General features: G+C 42.7%; 1 protein-coding gene across 1 annotated transcript in view; it reads right to left on the minus strand.

The window, feature by feature from the left end:
* Positions 1-7,877: 7,877 nt before the first annotated feature.
* Positions 7,878-21,931, minus strand: part of Rassf3 (Ras association domain family member 3) — a 68,122-nt gene continuing 54,068 nt past the window's right edge. The window contains exons 2-5 of the mRNA XM_005328695.3: positions 17,741-17,848; positions 15,479-15,716; positions 13,515-13,624; positions 7,878-10,608 (exon numbers count right to left, since the gene is read on the minus strand). Coding sequence (XP_005328752.1) covers positions 10,459-10,608; positions 13,515-13,624; positions 15,479-15,716; positions 17,741-17,848 — 606 coding nt within the window. The 3' untranslated portion in view covers positions 7,878-10,458. The remainder of the gene's footprint in view (positions 10,609-13,514; positions 13,625-15,478; positions 15,717-17,740; positions 17,849-21,931) is intronic.

Below are 21,931 nucleotides of genomic sequence, written 5' to 3' on the forward strand. Positions count from 1 at the left end.
TCTTTTGGTAATTAAAACATCCAGGGAATGAGGTTTTTTTCTCCTCAGCTTAATATATCCAAGCTTAGAAAGCTAAATAGCATAAGGATTTCAAGATCTGGCTTCCGATTTGTTTCTGGTGCTGAAAATTGAATCCAGAGTCTCGCACGTGCTGTGCATACACTGTACGACAGAACTACACCTCCGGCCCCATCTTTCTCTTAAAATCCAGTTTCTCCATTGTCTATGAAAGAATTATCCATCCCTTCCTCATCATATATGAGAACCTACTTTGCCTAGTAGTGAGCTTCATTATGTAAGGGAATTTTTTTATTCCTCCATGACATTAATGCCTGTCCTTAAGGGAAATGACACTATCAGACTAAGAAGTGCCCCAACCATTCAAGTGGCTTCCTGTCCCACTTCACAGCATTGCTGGTGGAAAAGAAATACAGAGGGTTCTCACACCCCATTTATTTCCAGCATGGCTGCAGTAGCCATTTTCCAGGACAGCTCCTAATGATCCTCTGTGGTCCCACAATGCATGCAGATTGGTCATATCACCAATAGAATAGGGCATGTGATAGTATGTGACTTCTGAGAATAGGTCATAAAAGATGTGGCCACTTCTGCCTTGCTGTCTCTCCTATTACTTTGGGGAAAAAACACCACCATATTAGGACCTCAGCCCAATGCTGAGGTCCACCTGGTGAGGAACTGAAGCTGTCTGCAAAAGACCAGCCCCAATTTGCCAGCCTCCTGAGTGAGTGAGCCATCTTGGAAGCTGATTTTTTTTGTTTTGTTTTTGTGGTGCTGGGGATTGAACCCAGGGCCTGGTGCATGTGAGGCGATCATTCTACCAACTGAGCTATATCCCCAGCCCAAAAGCAGATTTTTCTAGCCCTAGGCAACATCTTAACTGCAATTTCAGGAGAAACCCCCAAGCAAGGACCATCCAGGTAAACTTCTACCAAACTCTTACCCTACAAATTATAATAATATAATAAATATTTAATGTTGTTTTAAGTTGATTTGACTAGTTTATTACACAGGAATGTATGCCTACTGCAGTGACCAAAGCTGTTTACTGAGAGAGAAACTGGATCAGGGCTTTTGCCAGAGCCCATCCAATTACAGGTACCTGGGACAGGGTAAATCTGTCTTCTCCAAAGAAGGGGCAAAAGTCTTATGTGCACTACTACATACCCAAAGACTATAAATAATCACTCATTCCAGCTATTGTTACTAAAACCAAGCAGAAGCATCTTTGTTGGAATGGTTGCTAAAATGTCCTCAGCAGATGTTGGAAAATATTTTAATGGCTGGCAGGCTCCAGTCACAAACACACATCTCCAGTGGGTCTCTAGAACTCCCAAGAGCCAGTGCAGGGGAGAGCAGCAGCCCCTTAGCAGCTGCAGCATACCAGGATTCTTCCTTGATTTCTAAGCCACCTGTTGTCACTATCCTCGTGCCTCCTCCCAACACAGGGAAGGCAGCTCAGATGCAAAAAGCCAAGTAACTACTTTGCTCCCCAGCCCTGGTCTCCCAGCATCTTCCAGATAAGGTAAGCAGCCACCTTATGATGCCTGAAATCAAAAGACAACTTGGATACTTTCTACTGGTCTGGAATGAGTGATTCCTAGTTCCAAGGAAAGCCTTCAGCCTTTGACAACTCTCCTGGATGCCCCCACAGAGAATGAAGCTCACTGTACCACAACTGGTTCTCCACCTAGCAGGGGAAAACAAAAACTCTGGCCCCCAGTCTACTGGCCCTTTTCCTTCCTATAATGCCATGCAAGGCCCTGCCTGAGTTCAGCCAAAGGCGAGCACTGCAGGAGAGACAGGAAGCTGCAGCCTAGGGTCTGTCTGGAGAGGAATCCTTTCCTGGCTCCAGGTTGTCCAAGTGGCCATTTCCAGACCTGTCTGTGAAACTTGACTCCCACAAACTTTGTGCCCTGCAGCTAGAAGAGATGCAAAGTGAGCTGAATACACAGATCTCCAGGAGATGACCATCTGGAGGGAGAATTTACGAGCATGCAAACACTAGAAACAGGTTGAGGCCTGCAGGCTGCCCACAGCCCCCTGGACTGGATCATTCAGCATCATTCTCTGCCATATGCTGACCTGACAGCTGGGGCACCCCCAGACCCAGCTGCTTTGGGCGCTTTGGTTCTAGCTTGTCAGGGAAGAGAGACAACCACTTTGTGAATGCATTTATGTGGAGCAAAAGGGAAGACCCTATATGATTCTTTGGTCTACAAACTGCCCTAGAATTTTGAATATTCTGTTTTTAACTCAATTTCCTTCCCTAACCATAATTTTTTATTTATATATTTTGTGTGTGTTACCGAAGATCAAACCCAGGGCCTCACTGTGCTAGGCAAGTGCTCTACCACTGAGCCACATTCTCATCCCAGCATGAATTTTTAAAACAATAACAACTTGGCAATGGCCACTGTGCATAGCCGCCACTTGCTTATACACCCTGATCTGTTTCCTCCACGACCATGTCTGACAAATTCCATATGAATGAGATTTTTTTTAAAAAATTGATAAATCAAAATTTCAGAAGGCAGAAATGTAAAGAGAAAAATTCAGAGTCTTCAAAAGCAATGATCAAACTGATGACAAAACCAGACCTGGTTGTGAAATGAAATACAAAACATTATGGTAGGGCTGGGGTTGTAGCTCAGTGGCAGAGCCCTTGCCTTGCACGCATGAGGCGCTGAATTCGATCCTCAGCACCACGTAAAAATAAATAAAATAAAGGCATGCTGTGGATCTACAACTACAAAACAAAAAACGTTAAGGACAGAAGCCTGGGGAAGAAGTCAATTCTGCTCCCCTCTCTCAGCCTTTCCCCAGGAAGCCTAATTAATCACAAGTCCCTACCTTTTGGATTGTAAATAACTGCCCCAGAAGTCTGACTGCTTCCTGTGAAATGTTAACAGAGGCCTGAGATGTAACTAACATCTTGTCAACTGTTTCTGTGAACATGTTTTGAGACCCGACCCCCCACACCCCACTCCATTCCCCCCCACACAAGGCCATCAGCCAAATAGATTAAGAAGTTTTTTTAAAAAGAGGGAAAAGCGTCAATGATAGGATGGGTCTAAGATGACCTCAAATTACCTATAAATATTGTAAGAAACTGTGGATGAGGGCTCAAAATTTGGAGTTTTTGTTTTCCTCTGGGCCCACTGGCGTAAAATAAAGTTTGGAGTTCTCCTCTCCAAGTGTTGCTTGCTGCTTCTCCACCAGTCTGTTTCCCACAACAAACAGGAGAAGCAAGCAGACAGATCATAAAGAGGTGTATACCACCAATATGGACCGTATATTCCACAAGCATTGCCTTCTTATTTTACTTATTTTAGCTGTTTAACTCTGTAAGATGCAAAGAGGTTGGTTCAAGTTTAAATGACTGCTGTGGGTGGGGTGTAGTTGGAGCTTAGCCTGTGTGAGGCCCTGGGTTCCATTGCCAACACTGCAAAAAAAGCTATGCTGCCCCTTTCATGTCAAATTCAGAACCACTGACAAACAAAGGCTGTGCCTGCCTCTCCCTTCTGCTGTCTAGCTGGCAGGGAAGGAAAAGAATTCTCATGTTGTTAAGGAAAAAGCCGGGTGAGAGGACAGGGAAATCTAGAGTAAATTCCAAGCTGGTCCAAGATGTCTCACAGGCTATAAAATGCAGCTTAATCCGAGTAACTTTTGTTCAAATGATTTTAATTATTGGAATGGACAATTTTATAATATGCAAATAGAAAGTTTTAAACCCTGAAAAAATAAAAACAAAAGGCTTTCTGCTTGGAAAAAGGTCCCTCTTGTAATGGACCTGTAGGATGCTTCTGGATGAGTTTGAGTGTCAAAGGTGAACATCTTGGCCCAGCAGTCACTACTGCAGAAATAAGAATTTGTAAAACAATCCCACTATAAGCTACATCAGGACTGATGGTACCCTAAGATGCCTTCAAGTTTGTTATCTTAGTTCTCAAAACAGCCTTGAGGTAACTACCCAGGTGCTGCCTTCAACACTTTACAAGGAAAAAGCTGGACTTGATTCAGAATAATTGCCCTTATAAACTTTAACTCCACCCTTGCCAAAGGTCAACTTCTTAACCTTGGAAAATTAAAGTTCTTTTTTTAATTAAACTTTAATTTTTAAATTAAAGTTCTTTTTTTCATAATAACACAGAAGAAAACAGCAAGAGGGAACCTGATAAAACAGGCTGTCAAACGTTGTATATCTTTAGCCTTGGTAACACTTTTGTAGGACTCTAGGATTTGTAGCTATGGTGTGAAAAATGCAGGAAAATGGCATTCTCAGGGTCCAATAGAGGAGATTCAGATTCAGTTCAGGGTGGGGTGCAGAAAAATCTGCCTTTAAAAAATCCCCAGCACTGTATTTCTAAACGCAGTTTGTGGGGAAATAATGTGGCAACCTCATTTTGTCTTAAAATCTCTTCCAGCAGAATCTGACCACGCTGCCTTTTCCCCCATCTCCCCAGCTTCATAGCAAAAACTTTCCACAAGGCCCTACTGTGCCTCTGCTCAATTATCTTGGTTGTAAAAGAACAACAACAATGAAAATCCACAAGCTGCTCATAGTGCTGCTGCTGCATCATCATCATCATCATCATCATCATCATCATCATCATCATCATCATCATCATAATGCTCACCTTTCCAGGAAACAGGGAGGAGTTGTTCTCAGAGGTATCAACACCAGAAAAGATCTGCCAAAAATCCAAGAATGAAACTGAAACCAACAAACAAGTCCAACCCTAAACCTGACCCTGCAGATGGAAGAAAGACATTTAACCCGGAAGTAGTTACATGACCTGCCGCTCCCATCCGGCCCCTCTGGCCTGCGCCAGGCCTTCCTCCTTGCCCCTTTTTCCCTATGCAAACCTTCTTTTTTGCAGACTTAATTAAGCAAGTAATGGTTCACTCCAGAAAGTGGCACACTTGGTTCTTTAGAGAGAACGATCCTTGATTGTGGGAGCCTAAGTCTGTGAGTCAAACCTTGGCAGGTCTGCTGGCTCCTCTCCCCCTCTCCCTGAAGCTGTTCTCCAGGTGGCTTCAGGGAATTATCTTACCAACTGCAGGGAGAACCTGGGGTTTGATTACCTGCCCTGTCAGTTCCTCCCTAAAAGAAAACACAGCAGGTAGATAGTAAAGTCACCTAAACAGAAGATGTGAACAAAAAAATAAAGAAGGATCAGAAAGCACACTGACATCAGTGAAGTCTATCTGCACCAAAACAGGCCAGCTTTAGCCTGACGTTAAAGGTAGTGTGGCGGCTTTTGCTCTTTGAGTAGGCAGTTTCACTGAAAAGTTCCAGGGAAAAACGGAGAAACTGGGAAGTTCCTGGACAGTTCTTGGTTCTGCCACTCACACACACAGTAGCCAGAGACGAAGCTGCTGGAGGACAATGTGTTTCCTCATCTGTAAAATGAGGATAATAACATTACCTACCTAGTAAGGGAACACATAAGTAAATACATACCAAGTGTTTCAGAGTGCCTGACACGTGGTCAGCCCTTGATTGGCATGGGTTTTATAATAAACTCATCCTTTCAATAGCACAAAACTCCTAACTAAGATCATCTGACAGTGTTCCAAATGTATGTATACAACTAAACAATATTTTATTTTTATTTTGTTGTTATTAATTATTTTGTTCCAGGATGCTTACCTTATTTTTTGAGAAGGCCTCACTAAGTTGCTTGGGACCTCAGCTAAATTGCTGAGGCTGGCCTCAAACTTGCAATCTTTTTGCCTTAGATTCCTTACTCACTGGGATCACTGGCATGCGACACAGTGCCCAGCTACCAATGATATTTAAGGAACCAGCTCAACTTAGTCTTTCCTACTACACACTGACAACACCAGCAAGCAAACAATCTGTAGCACCACCTGGGTGCCCTCAAATCCAATTCAGTTCTGACACTCTACCAGGAGATGCCAGGTAAGGGCTCAGACCCCATGACTGCCCCACACACCAGATGCTCATCAAAAAGCCCAGGTTCTTTCACCTGTGTTTCTGATGCTGGCTATTAATCAGGGTTTCCATAAACCCTTCCTTAGATTTAATTATCTTTTTTTGAAAGGCTCACAGAACTCAGGGAAACACGTCTTATGCTTATTAGCTTTTTAAAAGGATATTTCAAAAGCTGCTGCTGAAGAGATGCAGAGGTTCACCTGTGGGAAGGGCCACAGCTTCCATGCTCTGCAGGCACATCATCTTCCGGCAACCTCCATCTGTTCAGCCTGACCTTTTAGAAAGGTTTTTATGGAGACTTCATTATGCAAGCATGATTGAAGCCTGGAGAACAGTGTAGACATATGATAGGACAAAAAGAATATGATCTAATGCTACTTCCGAAATCTTACTGCCAATACCTTTTTATTCCTGCTTGTCTGAAACCTCCCTTCACTTGCATTTCCCAGAAAGGCCTGTCAGATTTTTCTTGGCCTCTGTACAGTATTCCTTTTTCCAAGTGTGGGGCAGGACCCCTTCTGTAATTGGGATCTTAATGATCTACATCAGACATGATCTTTTTCTTCTTGTGTGTGTGCGCATGCACGCGCAGGCTGGGGGCCAAACCCATGGCCTCATACATGCTAGGCAAGCACTCCACCACTGAGCTATACCCCAGTCCAAGGTAATTCCATTATAGCCAACTCCAAGACAGAAAGGAAGGGGAAGATTATAGTTTCTACGGCCTGCCTTGAAGAGGGAGTTATAAGCCAAGGCGGCATGGGAACACAAATTATATATATATATATATATATATATATATTTTTTTTTTTTGAGGGGTGAACTGGGTATTTTACTCAGGGGCACTTGACCATTGAGCCAGGCTATTTTGTATTTTATTTACTGGCAGGATTTCACTCAGTTGCTTAGCACCTGCTTTTGCTGAGACTGGCTTTGAACTCACAATCCTCCTGCCTCAGCCACCTGAACTGCTAGGATTTCAGGTGTGTGCCACCGTGAAAATTCTATATTTTTGCAACATAAGAATATTTATTTAGAAGTTCTCAATTGAGGGCTCGGGTTGTGGCTCAATGGTAGACAACTTTCCTAGCACGTGTGAGGCACTGGGTTCAATCCTCAGTACCACATAAAAATAAAATAAAGGTATTGTGTCCACCTACAACTAAAAAAATATATTTAAAAAATTCTCAATTGGCAACAAATTCTGAAAAGAAACCTAGGGCAGGAAGCTAACTCCTTTTAAGGGATGAAATTCCAAGACACCCCCCAACCCCACAGTACCTTGGGTTGCAATACAGGTTGAACTCCCAATCTAGAATCCTAATCCTCTGGATATTTCAGTGAAAAAGGGAAACTAGTGAGAGCCATAATTCTCTATCATATCTTCATTATGAAGCAGCTCTGGTACTTGAAATGCTTCTCCCTAGCAAGCTGGCTTCTATTTTGCCAACCCCTCTAGGGGGCAGTGTAGTCGTGAAAAGGGCCGTGCAAGCAGGCATGGAGGCAGAATGGGTAAACCCAGCCCACACTGCTGTCCCCAAATGCCCTTCTTCCTCTGTATATAGAAGAGTCACATTGGCCCAAAATGCAAATACCACTGTATGTTGAAAATGTTCTGTTTCAGGGGTAGAAGACCTCAGGGCAAGAATAGGGGTGGAGGGAGAGGATTTCCAAAGAACTGGGCAAGGTTCTATTTTGGTAGTGATCACAGGGTGTTCATTGTATAGTAATTCTTTGTTTGTATGTGGTGCTGAGGATGGAATCCAGGCCGCACACATGCCAGGTGAGCGCTTGAGCCACATCCCCCAGCCCTTGTATAGTAATTCTTTATAGTCAATTCTACTCCTGTGACTTTTTCTCTTAAATCCAGCATATTATAAATAAAAATACACAAACATCAACTATCAATTTCAATTTTTAATAATGGAAACATTTTGCTATTCCAGAAAAAATTTCAGGGGAGAAAAATCTTCCCTATAAAAATAAACTCATCAAAATTATAAATATTATAACTTTTTTACTTCTGCAATTTAAAATGCTCCCCTGCAATACCACCCCTTCATATAACACCTTTCCTGTACCATCACATTTTGAAGAGAAAACAGTATTACAGCAAAGCTCAGTTTTAATTTAACATAACATTTGTAAAATGACTTTTTAAAATCTTTGGCCTTCAGAGCCTTTATTCTTATTTTACAACATTAAAAATGCTGCTGCAGTAACCAGTGTTTGGGAGAGAACATCACTCTTCTAGAACCATGAACAGACAGAATTTTAATACAGTAACTTCCAAATTGTAACTTGTAGTGCACATGACAGGGAGGTTTGGATAAACACAGAGGAGAATATGCCTATTTCAGACAATCTATTTCAAGTAAAAAAAAAAAAAAAAAGAATTCACAGATACCCATCAGCTATTACTTCAGGTTCTAACAGTGTCATGAATCTGAGAAACAAATGCTTCACAAACTATAAGTTTACTGGGATGAGTAATTAAAAGACCAGGTGGTTGATAACAGTATATTCAAACCCAATCCACAGTCTGAATAGGAAAACCAGTATTAAAATCATGAAGGCATTCCCTGAACAACAAAGGCCAAGTGTTGGATGACAATGTCACTAAAACCTCATTGATGCACTAAAAAGAAGTTACATGCAAAATTAAACAATGTGTGCCATGCATAATTTATAGCTAGTTCTACTTCCCCCCGACCCACAACTTTCCTTAAAAGCTTAGGAAGATCTGATTGTCTCAGTAACTTTATGTGGCACAGTGTAACCAACATGTAAATCTGCCTCCCACAAGATGGGTATTCTCTGAAAAGTCAGAAGAGCCACCAAGGGGGAACAGATAATGCAGTAAAAGGCACAGTTCACTAACGAGGCAAAGAACTGAAGCACCTTGGAATTTCAAAAAGAATCCATTAGGTGTCACCAACATGTTAACAATTCCTTGGGAATTTATAAACAAACAAATCTAGATTACAAATAGTGACTCTAAGGCCCCACTGGAACCACAGCACACCTTCCCCGCTGTTCTCAGATCTGTAAGTCACTGCAGAAGATGAGGTTATTTTGCCTGTATTAAGGAAGGCTTCTATTGCACATGCATTTCTTTGGTTGAACATGCACTTTTGTTCAATAGTTCCACTATGAACACCTGGTGTGTGGTCAGCTGAGTGTGGACTTCCCTCGATCCTGAGGGCCCTCCTCCTTGCCTCAAGTCCTTCAGAACTGAGGATGATGTGGTAGTGCTGGGTCTTTACTCAACATCCCTGTTCTATAGCATGTGAGAACAGAAGAAAGGGAGAGGGAAAAGGAGGGAGGAGAGGGGGGAGAGGGAGAGGGAAGAAGTAATTTAGAGGAAAAGGAAGGAAGGGTAGAATAAAAGAGAAGGGAATGGTTGTCACAAGTTGGATGTGAGCCCTGTACTTGATAAACCTCCTGGCTGATAATCAAGGAGAAAACATCTGCCCTTACCCAAACTCCTTTTCAACTTTGAAAACAACAGCGGGGTGGGGGGTAGACACAACTATATTATATAAATTTAACTGACCAGGCCCCACCTACACAGACCAGGCACACCAGTAGGACCTTTCACTTGAAGACAGGAGAACCTGGGTGTCCAGGAACGGAGGGGTCAGATCCAGCTGCATGAGACCCACCTTGGGCTCACCTCCGTCCACCTGCCTAATTCTCCAGAGTTGCTGGGTCCTTCCTTGGGGTTAGCTCCTACCTCTTTGGCTCTGCCCCACATTTTTCATTGGGAAATCAAAGTAATCCTAAAAAGCATTTAACATCTCAACACTGAATGCTTCTCATCTAACTCATTTACAAGCAAATAACAAGGCCTTTCTTTTCTACCACCAACTTACCCCCTGCCACCTTCCTCAGCCCTCAGAACCCTTACCTCTACACAATCCTTTTTCCAAACTTGCTTTTACTTTCTTTGTCAAATTCCTACAAAATCCTTCCCAAATTCCCCAGAGTTCCTAGATTCCTGTGCCTTCAGTTCACATGGATAGATTCCTTTACTGTTAGAAAACAAAAATACAGACAGGTAGTTTCAACATAGGACAAGTATTCAGAGATTCCTTGTTAAGCTTTTAAAAACTCATTTGCACATCCTAAAGCTTAACATCATCACATAATTAAAACAACTAGGAGAGAGTAAGAAAAAAAAAAAAAACAACCCAGAGTTCATGCTTTCAAGCACTCTAGAATGCTCCTGATGCCTACAGGTTCGCAGCTTGCAAGAGGTAACACCGCCATGCCGTAACAGAACAAGCTCGCAGAGTCCCTTACGCAGGATGCATGAGGTGCGGCATGCTGCGTGACCAGGCTTTGGGAACTAAGTCAGAGATAAAAGGGGAAGACCCTAGCATCATGGGGCAAGAAAACAGCTCTCTGAAGAGAGGCACTTGCTGCTCTTTGAACATGGGTCCCAACTGGGGCCTTCCTGGCAGATGCCCCCGGCGTTAGCCAGGCTTCCACACCTCGCCAAGGGCTTCTTCCAGCTTGAGTCTGTAGGCCGCGTAGCGCCTCTTCAGGTTCTGCAGCTGCTCATCTTCCTCCTTGTCCAAGATGCGCAAGAAATTCTGCAGTTCTGGAAGGCTGAAAGCTTCCCACTGTGAGAATACAAAAAAGTGCCAGGTATTTAACTCAGAGTCCAGAGGGAAAGCTGTCCTGAGCAAGTAGCGGTGTGGCTGCCCTCCCTTCTTGGCCCAGCTCCTCAGAACCCTGGTTTTCTTACTCTTCACTCCCACTCATCTCACTCCCAAGAGCCCCTAGCTCCCCTCCCTGCTTCTTTCTTCAAAATGGCTGAGGACAAAGACTTCCACATCCCTACCTCCATTAGATACCTGCCTCATTCCTCACCTGATCTGACCCCCCAAGGCCTCAGAAACATCTCTCTGCATCTTACCATGATCACCATCTTCACTGCCCCTTTCTCACCTCCCACAATCAATCTCATCACCTCCCAAACACCTCTCCAACACCCTTTCTCTCCAACTCTGCTCATCCCTAGTGTGGCTGCCATCATTATGGCACCCTGGGACAGCCTACCTGGCCTCCTCACTGCACACTTGAGACCACCACACTTGTTGCTCCCCCAACAGCCAACCCTTTATAAAATGCAAATTTGGTCATGACTCTCCCTGCTTGGATGCAATCAACAGGCTCCCTGGGTTGTTTAGGTTAAGTCTTGAAAGACCCCAAAACCTCTCCAACCCCGTCTCTCTCACACTGTGCCTCACTCACGACCCAGGGCTTTGGCACATGGTCTCCCTGCTCCACGGAACCTGCCAAACTCCTACCCACTCTTCAAGGCTCATCTTAAATGCCACTGATTCCATGAGGCCTTTCCACAACTCCTCCCTGCCCATCTAAGTCTAGAAGTTCTCACTGAGCACTGGTGGCCCTGATCACAACCAAGATTTTGGAATTATTAATAATTATTTGCTTAGTATCTATCTCACCTACACCTCACCTACATTGCAACTTCATACTTCTCACTCTTTGGGGTTTGTCTCTTGCCCCTGAGGCTGACTTCTGTTTCCCTAACAGTACTTGGTACACTTAGTAAGCACAAAATACACTTTTATTTTATTTTTTAACTTAAGCAGTGAATATCAAGGACAGTATTTGGCATCATCTGGCGAGTTTTTTTCAAAGACGCCCTCCTAACCCAAAGAGGACCCTAGGTCCTGGCTGAGAATCACTGCCAAAGTTAGAAATGCTGTCTAATGAGGTAGAATTAGTTAGATAACCCAATATAAATGCACAGAGAAGAACATGAAAAGAACCACCAAAGAAGAGCATGAAAAAAAACACCAAAGAGGTTAAATGATAAGAAGGCTTCCCAGAGGTGAACTAAAGCTGGTTAGTAAAGAAAATGGGCCCGGTGGCGCCCACCTATTATCCCAGTGGCTTGGAAGGCTGATACAGGAGGATTGCAAGTTCAAAGCCAGCCTCAGCAACTTAGTGAGGCCCTAAGGAACTCAGTGAGATCCTGTCTCTAAATATAAAATAAAAAAGGGCTAGGGATGTGGCTCAGTGGTTAAGTGCCCCCGGGATCAATCCCTAGTACCAAAAAAAGAAAATGAGAAATCAAGGAGTAGGGGAGCACAACTTTCTACATTAGAACACTCTGTTAATATGGAAAAATTTTCACATTTCATTTTTCAAAATAAAGACATTATAAAATCTTTTCTCTCTCCCACTCCTGACAGCTTATACAAAGTTTCTTCCCCCAGTTTAGCTTCCTTCAATAAGTGAAAAGCAAACACTGAACAAAGGTTCAATAAAGTAGTCCAGAACATTAAAGCACAATTCTAATTTCAAAACACAATTCCTCCCCAGTGTTGCTCTAGCTGCACTAAACTATGTGAAATGCTGGGGGGAAAAAAAAAATCCAATAACAAGAGGTGTAAAATGTGGATGAGACTACACTTGTGTCCAGAGTAGGTCTGGAGGAACGCTGCCCACCTTGCAAAGCTTCTGCACCCAGTTTTCTCCCTAGAATGACTGAATTTCTTAAAAAGCTTCAAAATGATGGAAGCAAAACAATCTTCCTAAAACTCCCTGGAGTAATTCTAATTTACACTTATATATAAATATACTATATATCACATCTATATATTCTCCAATTTGTGACTCAAAACTAAGTTACCAATGATCATTAAAAAGAAAGAAAAAGGAAAAAAAAAAAAAAAAACTAAGTTACCTAGGGCCTCGCCTTTTAAAGGGTTTAGTTCCTCTTTACAGATTTTAAAACGGAGGGCAGGAAAAACTAGGTCATTTTCTAAATACAGCAAACAAAAGGAAACAGAGTCCTGTTTCCTAACTTTTAAGCAAGCTGGAAACCCTGTTTTTGCTGTCCCATGCAACATTTCACACCATTTCCTGTTCTTAGCAGAATACTGAGACCCAGAATTCAGGAATGCTCAAGTGTCATTTAAAGTTGACAACTGATGTAAAGGACAGTCCAAAGTGTTTTTTGTTTTTGTTTTTGTTTTTTATGGTCTAAATACAATCCTCCCAGGAGAGAAAATGTCAAATGATGTAGACATATGTAAAACATCATTTCTTAATCATTTGGGCAAGGGGGAAAAATATTTTAGAAAGTTAAATGTCTTCTGTGGCAAAGAGATCACGTTTCCTTTTATTTCCCTTTAGAATAAATTAGCCTGGAGACTTTTCTTAGTAGCAGACACTGGGAGTGTCAACTTTCAAAGTTTAGCTGGCTCAGAGCCCTGTGGAGATGGGAAGGGCTGAAAATGCCTCTCTGGGTACCAACAAGTAAAAAGTCGCATTTCCTCCCACCCAGGAGAAGCGCAGACCAATACAGTACTTCGAGGAAATTACACTATGGATTAATTTTGGGTTTATTTCTGATGATTCAAAATATCTCCCTCTTGTATGTCCCCCACCCCATTCGGCTTCCTCCTCCTCGGTCAAGTCACTAGACGAGAGCAATAAAACAGGGCCAGCTGTTCTGTGTAGTTTAAAGTCACATCACACAATCACTTACCTCTCCAATTTCATGTTCCCGAAGAACAAAACTAAGTGTGTCGGTTCTGGGCCCTGCTACCAAACGCAGGTAGAGTGGATGTTCCCGGTCTGAGAGCTTGCAGGCATAGACTAGGCAAAGAAACAAGCAGCACCACGTCACAAATGCGTTTTTTTCAGCACTCCTCGGCCCCATGCCCCTTGCCACCCTCTCCTTCCAATTCAATGCGTCCATGTCTACCCATCCTCCCCTCAGCTTGGTACCAGCAGACCACAGGGGAGCCAAATGGATTCCATTTCCATTCTCTTGGCCCAATATAAACTGTACCTTGATTAAGGAGGAAATAATTTCCAAGAATAAATTTAAACAGCTACTAGTCCCCAAATATGCTTTTAATTGGTTATGTTCCTTTTTTAGAAAGCAAGATAGGAAGGATTTTTTTAATTTTTTGGTACTTGGGATTAAACCTATGGGTACTTAACCACTGAGCCACATCACCAGCCCTTTTTAAATTTTGAAATGGGGTCTAAGGTACCTAGGGCCTTGCTGAGATTATAGGCATGCGCCACTGCACCTGGCAATAAGAAACCCCTTTAACAATGAAATATACTTGTCCAAAGAATATGAATTCAAAGCTCTTGGAACAAATCTCTACACAGATATGTAATTGGCAACCGCAAATGAATGAAGAAGCATCAGAACAGAAGCTCTGGTGGCTTTACAACAGTGTCTCTCTTCTCTCCCTCTCTCTCTCTCTCTCTCTGACACACACACACACATACACACACACACACACACACACACACACACACACGCACGCACGCGCGCGGTATTGCCTGTGCTGTTGAAAGATTTGTCAGTCATTTCAACAAGACGCTTTCACTTTCAGACTGCACAGCTGAAGTCCAGATGAGCTAACACCGAAGCTAGCAAGATAAAATGCCACTGGAGCAGAACTACATTATTTGGGTACTTCCAGGTGCAACTGCTTTGTAGGTGCCAATTTCCCTGTAGATGCACACGTCTCCCAGGCTGCTGAGCCTGTGTTCTCTGATGGGACCTTTGACCTCTTTACCTTTGTATTCTGCAGGGCCTATCCCCATGGTATGTGTTAAACAAATGTACTCATATTCAGCAACTAGCTATGTTTCATGCTGTGTAACTAAAGAACACTACTATCAAGTAAGGTCAATATATTTTCTTTCATGGTGAATTTAGGCTTTACTGAGAAAAACTAGAGCAAGCTCAAAGAGTTCATGACCATACTGTTTCCAAATTAGCATAAATTGCTGTTGTCCACCACAGGTATCAATTTCTGCTAGACTGTCTGACCTAGAATATCTTATTCAGTTTCATGAAGTAATTAAAAATTCCTTCTACCCACTGAACATGGATATGAAGCTCAGACAGATCCCAGATCAAAATGCTATTCACTCATTTTATGTGCCTCTAGAGGCAGGGTGCTAAAATGTCCCCATGCAACAACCAGCTAAGGAAACAGAAGCATGCAGGGTTGGGCCACTTTGATCAGTGAGTTGAAATGTGCTGATATGGGCCTCCCCATCCTCAAGGTTTTTGAGAATACAGGTCCAGCAAGCCACTGCGTGTGCAGATGGGCATCAAATGTAAATCATGCTACTGAAAACTTCAAGCACAGAAATATTCTTTTGTGTCTTAAAGGGCATTAAAATCAAAGCCACTATGCTCCCACTAATCAAAGCTCCTTCTCTGTGCATATCAACAACTCCTACAGAAACGCCCAACACATGCAGATGATTCTAAGCTCCTCAGACCTGCAAATGTTCAACTCAAAATCATGAACAGCCAGGAAACATTAAGTGTCTGTCATGATCACCAAAGCTTCCAGAACTTGCCCCCAGGTGGGGGTAGTTTGACACAGGTAAAAAATAAGTCTTCCGGCTCATGAGGACAAAGGACAGAAAGAGAAGCAGAGACCATCTTCGTTTTTAGGTGAAGAGGCATACCTTGGTCTTCCCTATGACAACGCTTATAAAGTGCAAACTTGGCCGGGCTCTCGGTCACAAGAAACTTTTTGAGCAGGGCCTCGATGACTTCGCCGACAGTGTTGGTGCTGCTGATGTGAAGTGTGTTCACACAGCCAATGCTGCTGGGGGTGACTGTCCCGGCGCTGGGAGGAGTCTGTGGAGGTCTGCAGAGTTCCATCTGCACTTTAATGAAACCAGTGTAAATCCCATTTGAGTTCTGAAGAGGGAAGAAGAAAAGCCACTCTCAGCTATGTGGTCAGCACGTTTTAGGACAGGAGTGTATCAAAACCCAACAGGAAGCTCTTCCTCTTGCTCTTTTCACTTAGAGCTTTGCAGCACGACTTCACTGAAAACTTCCCCCAAGGGAATGACCTCGGAGGAAGGTTAACACACTGCAGCAAAGCGCCTGCAGAGGCAAAGTCTGCTCAGCAGATGTGCCAACCGAAGACGCCCTCCCCTGCTCAGCCACCAGCCCCGGAACCAGGGCCTCCAAACTGCAGGTGAAAGGTCAGTGGCCATTTGTGAGCTTATAGCCAGTGGAACAGATGCTAGCCAAACCCAAATGAATGAAAGATCGACTCAATGCTTAAAGGAAACGGCATCCCCAACTGATGGCTAGCTATGACCCCCAAAAAAGCCCACAGTTAGGACTCTGCAATACCCAAGAATGGTGAGCTGACAAGAAAACAGGCTGTTTTGCTCCTAGTGGCTACTAGGTACATACTAGACCGTGTTAGCATGGGGTGCATTTCTTATGCTCTAAGTAACATATTTTTTTTTCTAAACTTCAAGCTACTATGTGACCTAAAGATATTACAAATATTCATCTTGATTTATAGTAGAAGTACTATGTCTCAGTTGCCAAAACAGTAATAATGGTCTTGTCTTCATTTTATTTTAGAGAGGAAAAAAAAAAAAAAAAACGACAGTTGTGTTTTACTAAAACAAGTCATCAGGTGTCATATACAAATACCACAGTTCAATGTTCAAGACCTCCTTCGTGGCCCCTTATTTTTCTTCCTTTACAGAAGATGAATCTGCAACACTAATTCCCTTGTTCGTGCATTGTACAACACTTAAAATTTTTTATCTTGGAAAGAATATGGAAATTTGCATCTGCTTTAATCTCCATGGGGGAATAAATAAAAACCATGGCAGGTGGAACTTTTCTCCTTTGATGAAAAATGTTTGAAAAAGAACTATCATTATTGAAATAATGAAGAATAATCTTGGGATTATCTGTTCCTCTCCCCACTTTTGAGCACACTGCCACCAGGATGGGATCCTTTATCATAAGGTTTCACAGTTAAAAGCTCCTCCTCCCAAGGGTTCCTGAATTCATTTGTTTAAAACAGGCCATCCGTCTTTTAATGAACTCACTTCGCAAGCAATAGAGTGAGAGGCAGGGGTTCAGGGGCCCTGGAAAGTGGCACCAAGGGATGGCAGGAGCTGCAAGGGAGGTCACCAGATGGGAGGGCAATCAGTGAGTGAGGACAGAGGCCAGTTCATTTTAGAGGAACATGAATACTGTAGCTCTGCTGTCGATCCATTTCATCACCCCCAAGCCCTGACCTCCTCCCTCCTACATCCCCACTCCCCACGGAACACAAACAGTGTAGTACAAAACCTTGTAGATGCCTGTAACAACATAGGAAGCTGAATATTATGTACCTATCTTACACTGACAGCCAGCGGAAAAACATCTTAGCTCAACGTACTCAATCCATGGGAACAAAATCTTCCTGACACTTTCATGCTTATTTTACACAAGACAGAATATACCTGAGATCTTATTAGAATCTGGTTACCATCTCTATATTAGATAATCTAGAAAATCCTTTGGGGAAAAGAAAGGGGTCACAATATCTTTTAAAATAAAATTTTACCTTTTCTTAATATTTACTTTTTAGTTGTAGTTGTGAATACCTTTATTTTATTTATTTATTTTTATATGGTGCTGAGGATTAAACCCAGGACCTCGCCCTCACTAGGTGAGCATTCTATCGCTAAGCCACAACCCCAGCCCCAAAATTTCACCTTTTTAAGGTTAACCTAACCACTGATTTTGAGACAAAGCTACTTCAAAATACAGATTTAATTTGAAAGCTGCAGAAATAGTCTTATCTTTCTATTCTGCATACGAAATACTATTTGAATATTTTAAAATACATAGATTATACCACCAACAACTTCTATTTGTTTTTAGACAGGTAACAGCCTAAATAGTATTGGGGTACTTACCAAGGTCATCTTCAACTTGTCTGTGACAGCTAAATTATATTTATGAACTTTCTCTTTGATTTCCTCTTTGCTGAGGTAATTGTGAATTTCCTTCTCTTTCTCCACATCCTAGAAAGAAAATCAAGAGCCATGTCACACATTAATGATCATAGAAAAAATGCAGATAAGCCAGGATTCTTTTTATATTCCACATAAGAGCACCTGGGAGCACTTTACCCTCGTTATCTCAAACACTCAAAAACACACACACACACACATTCTTTTCTCTCTCTCTCTCTCTCTTCCTAACTCTCCAGTCTCATCCACCAATATGGTCCTTATTCCTCAGACTACAGTCTTCCAAAGGCATATAGCAAGTAAAACAATCTGTCAGAAGCTAAAAGCAACACTTCATTAAATATTATTTTGCAGAACTGTTTTTGTAAATTTCCCTTCTACAAAAAGATCCTTCCCCCAGAGAGTCTCCTAATCTGGCCATTTCTATTTTAAACAATATTTAAAGACATACACCAAAAGCTTCTCTTTAGCAAATTCTGTGAACATTAGGATCTTAAGAGCTCTAAGGTATCCACAAAAAGTACAGTAGTTAGTAGGTATTTATTAATCAGCACTAATCACTGACCCGTCAAACTATATACAACTAACAGAAGGTAATTTGTCTTCCAAACAAATCCCTATGCCAAGAAGAAGGAGCATGACTCCCTCCACCTACCCACTCCTACCTCCAGTCCAATCTCATCTACCCTCACCTTCCCACACCTTGAAGAATTCATTAATAATTCATTGTCTAAAAAGCTCAACCAGTGCATGACATTATGCAGTAGCTAATATGTGGTCACGAATGGCCAAACTGTAGTATTTTGTGACCCCCACAAAGACATGTATACCAGGCACTGAACTTGTATTACATTTAATTCTCCCAACAACCAACAAAGTAGGCATTATTTTTTAAAATATTTATTTCTTTATGTATCTTTAGTTTTAGGTGGACACATTTTGTTTTTATGTGGTGCTGAGGATCGAACCCAGTGCCTCATGCATGCCAGGTGGGCACTCCACCACTGAGCTACAACCTCCCCTCACCCCCCACCCCCCACCCCCCGCAACAAAGTAGGCATTATTACTCCAGTTTCCAGATGAGATCAAGTTCTAGGAAGTAAATTAACCTGCTAAAAGAAAGAAACTGTTCAGTGGAAGCAGCAGAACTCGCCTGAAGCCTGACCTCAAGGCTCCACAACCCTCACTAACTCCAACCACTGAGACCACTAAGAACCTCCACATGGGTTTTCTCATATAATCCTCTCCCGAATGAGCTAATCAGCATCCACATGTTGCAGATAAGAAGAGAAGATTTACAGTCAAGTGGCTTATCCAAGGACAACCCCACTAGTACCAGACCAAGCTGCATTTTAATCCAGGTCCTCTGTTGTTTGCACTGAACTGGTCTCCAAGATTCTGGTGTAGGTTAACATTTGAAAACTCAAAGAAAAGCTGCACAATCAGATTCAAACCTAAATAGCAACTTTGAAAGGGGGGGGGGCTAAAAATCTTGAAGACCAAGAGAAGAGCATTTAAAATCTGATAATTCATATTCCCCAAACATGCTCCCCCCACCCCCCACCCCCCAAAAAATAGGAATTTTGAAAATATGCCTGCTCAGCCAGACTGGATATTCTCCAGGCAGGACATGCTCCCATCTACTCACTGGGAGCTAAAGTTATAAAACACCAGGAATGGCCACCCCACAGCGGGCAGGAATGGAGAATAGAGTATAAAAGAAATTGTGAGCCACTGAGTCTCAAGTTCTTTGATTTTAGACCCTAAGAGGGTGCCTAACTATACATTATCTCAGCATTTTCCATTTCAGCACTGTCCTGGCAAGTCTGGGGGGTTCAATGTGCTTGGTAATACTGGAGAATCACTGTAAGCCCCTTAAGAGCATTCTGTTTGCTCATGGAAAACCCCAGCACAAATCTTATTTTTGGTGTCACTGGTTAGGGGGGAGAAGAAAGCTGTGGTTTAACTTTTCAAAAGCTTCAGTGACTATTTCCAAGGAAATTTAAAACATGTATCCCATCTTGGCTTGCTCTGCTCTTTCCAGGCCACAATTAGCCACCTACTGACCACCGCTGAAGAAGAAAATGAGGTAGCCTTTGTCTCTTAAGTATTAACAATTATTCAAAGACTTTCAACACATACACAATTGTTCCCCAGGATCAGCAGCGTATTGGTTCCAGGATGCTTCCCCGCTTCATACCAAAGTCCTCAGAAGCTCAAGTCCCTTATACAAAATGGAATAGTAGTTGCATATACCCTTTGCTTATCCTGCTACATACCTGAAATCATCACCAGATCACTTACAATACTGAATACAATATAAAATGTTATGTCAACAGTTACAATGTACTGTGGGTTTTGTTGTTGGTTTTGTTTTGTTTTGGTACTGGGGACTAAACCCAGGGGTGCTTAACACCGAGCCACATTGCCCGTCCTTTTTATTTTTTCCTTTGAAATAGAGTCTCGCTAAATTGCTTAGGGCCTCACTAGGTTGCTGAGGCTGGCTCTGAACTTGCACTCCTCCTGCCTCAGCCTTCCAAGTTGCTGGGATTACAGATGTGTGACACCAGGTTACTTGATAACTTATAATATCTAACACAATATAAATGTTATGTCAACAGTTATAATGTATTGTTTAGGAAATAAAGGCAAGAAAAAAGTTTATACATGTTTCATTAATGATGCAACTGGCTGGTTGAATCCACAGATACGTTTCCACAAATACAAAGGACAGAGTACTTAAAAGAAAACAATAAGGGACTTGTGCAGTCACTGATGTGACAAGAGAAGGCGGGGTGGAAAGCACACTGCTCCAGCAAGACCCAGGATCCAGCCCCTGGTCTGTCACCAGCATATAGGGCTCTGGGGTTACCAACCTTTCTGAGCTGGTTCTCTCACTTCCTTCCAATGAAAAGACTAAAGTAAGTCACTTCCGCAGCACTTCCTGGTCTAATAAAGAATCCATCTGCAAAGATCTGATGCTGCTTTCACTTCGGTGATTAAAGAGGCAAAACTTCCACGTGAAGACTGGGACTAGAGGTAGGCAAGGCCAGGGTCCCCTCCCAACACACACATACACACACACACACACACACACACACACACACACACACACACACACACCCCAAATAGTTAACTGCAAGTATACCATAGCAAACACACATCCTAAGGGCTTCACCTAAGTGAGAACTCTTAAGAATGAAGAGAAGGAAAAGGGGTGAAGGCTGTGTATTAAAATTAAGAGCAAAGAAAAAGTTAAGTAAAGCTTGTTAATTCTTCTTTACAGGTTTTGCTGATAATACTGAACTTAGCATCCATCCTTAAAACCCTGCCCCCCTCCACATCAGCAGGCCACAGTCAACAGTTTTAGAAGCTTGAGGAAAATCAGAAGAGCCAGCCAGTCTGGAAAGAGCGACTTCCCCTGGATCACTCATATGTAGATAACTGAGATACTCTTTTCTAACAAGTCTCTCTTCTTGTTAGAATCAAAACCAAGCAAACTGCAGGGAGCAAAAACAGAAAAGAGCTGGACCCAAGCATCTCCAGGACCCTCTCCAGGCTAAACATCTCATCATTAAAACAAAGTAAATCCCAGGAAAGCAGCTAGAGCCCAGAGGGCTGTGAAGCTGTGCTGGCAGGCCAACTCATGCAGCAAATGTTCGCTGAGCATCTGCTGCGTGCCAGGCACCTGCCTAAGTGCAGGGGACCTTGCAAGAAGATGCCACCCCACCTCACACTGCTTACTGTCTACGCCCAGCACAGGCTGAGTACCATCAAGGGAAGCCAAAAAGAGAATGCTTCCAAAGTGATAACCAAGCAAGCTGCCCTTGGAGGTCTGGGCAGCATGAAAAAGCCAGCTCGGGCCCTAGGGCCAAAGACACTGGTTTCAATTAGCCTCCAAACCAAAGAAAGACCCCTAACTTGGAAAACCTCCAAATTGTTCAAACTTTAAAAAAAACCAAAAAACTCCCTTTTTTAGCTAATCTGGGCAAGAATCCTCCTTCCTCCAAATACACTGAGCATTTGTAAGAACTGCAATTCTCTGGAATACAGTCCTTATGGGTAGGAAGATGGGGGTGGTGGTGATTTTAACCCAGCAGGGCAAAGGAGGTAAAGGGGGGAATGCAAGGCGAG

This window comes from Ictidomys tridecemlineatus, chromosome 6, assembly GCF_052094955.1.
Source record: "Ictidomys tridecemlineatus isolate mIctTri1 chromosome 6, mIctTri1.hap1, whole genome shotgun sequence".
NCBI classification, from domain to species: Eukaryota; Metazoa; Chordata; class Mammalia; order Rodentia; family Sciuridae; genus Ictidomys; species Ictidomys tridecemlineatus.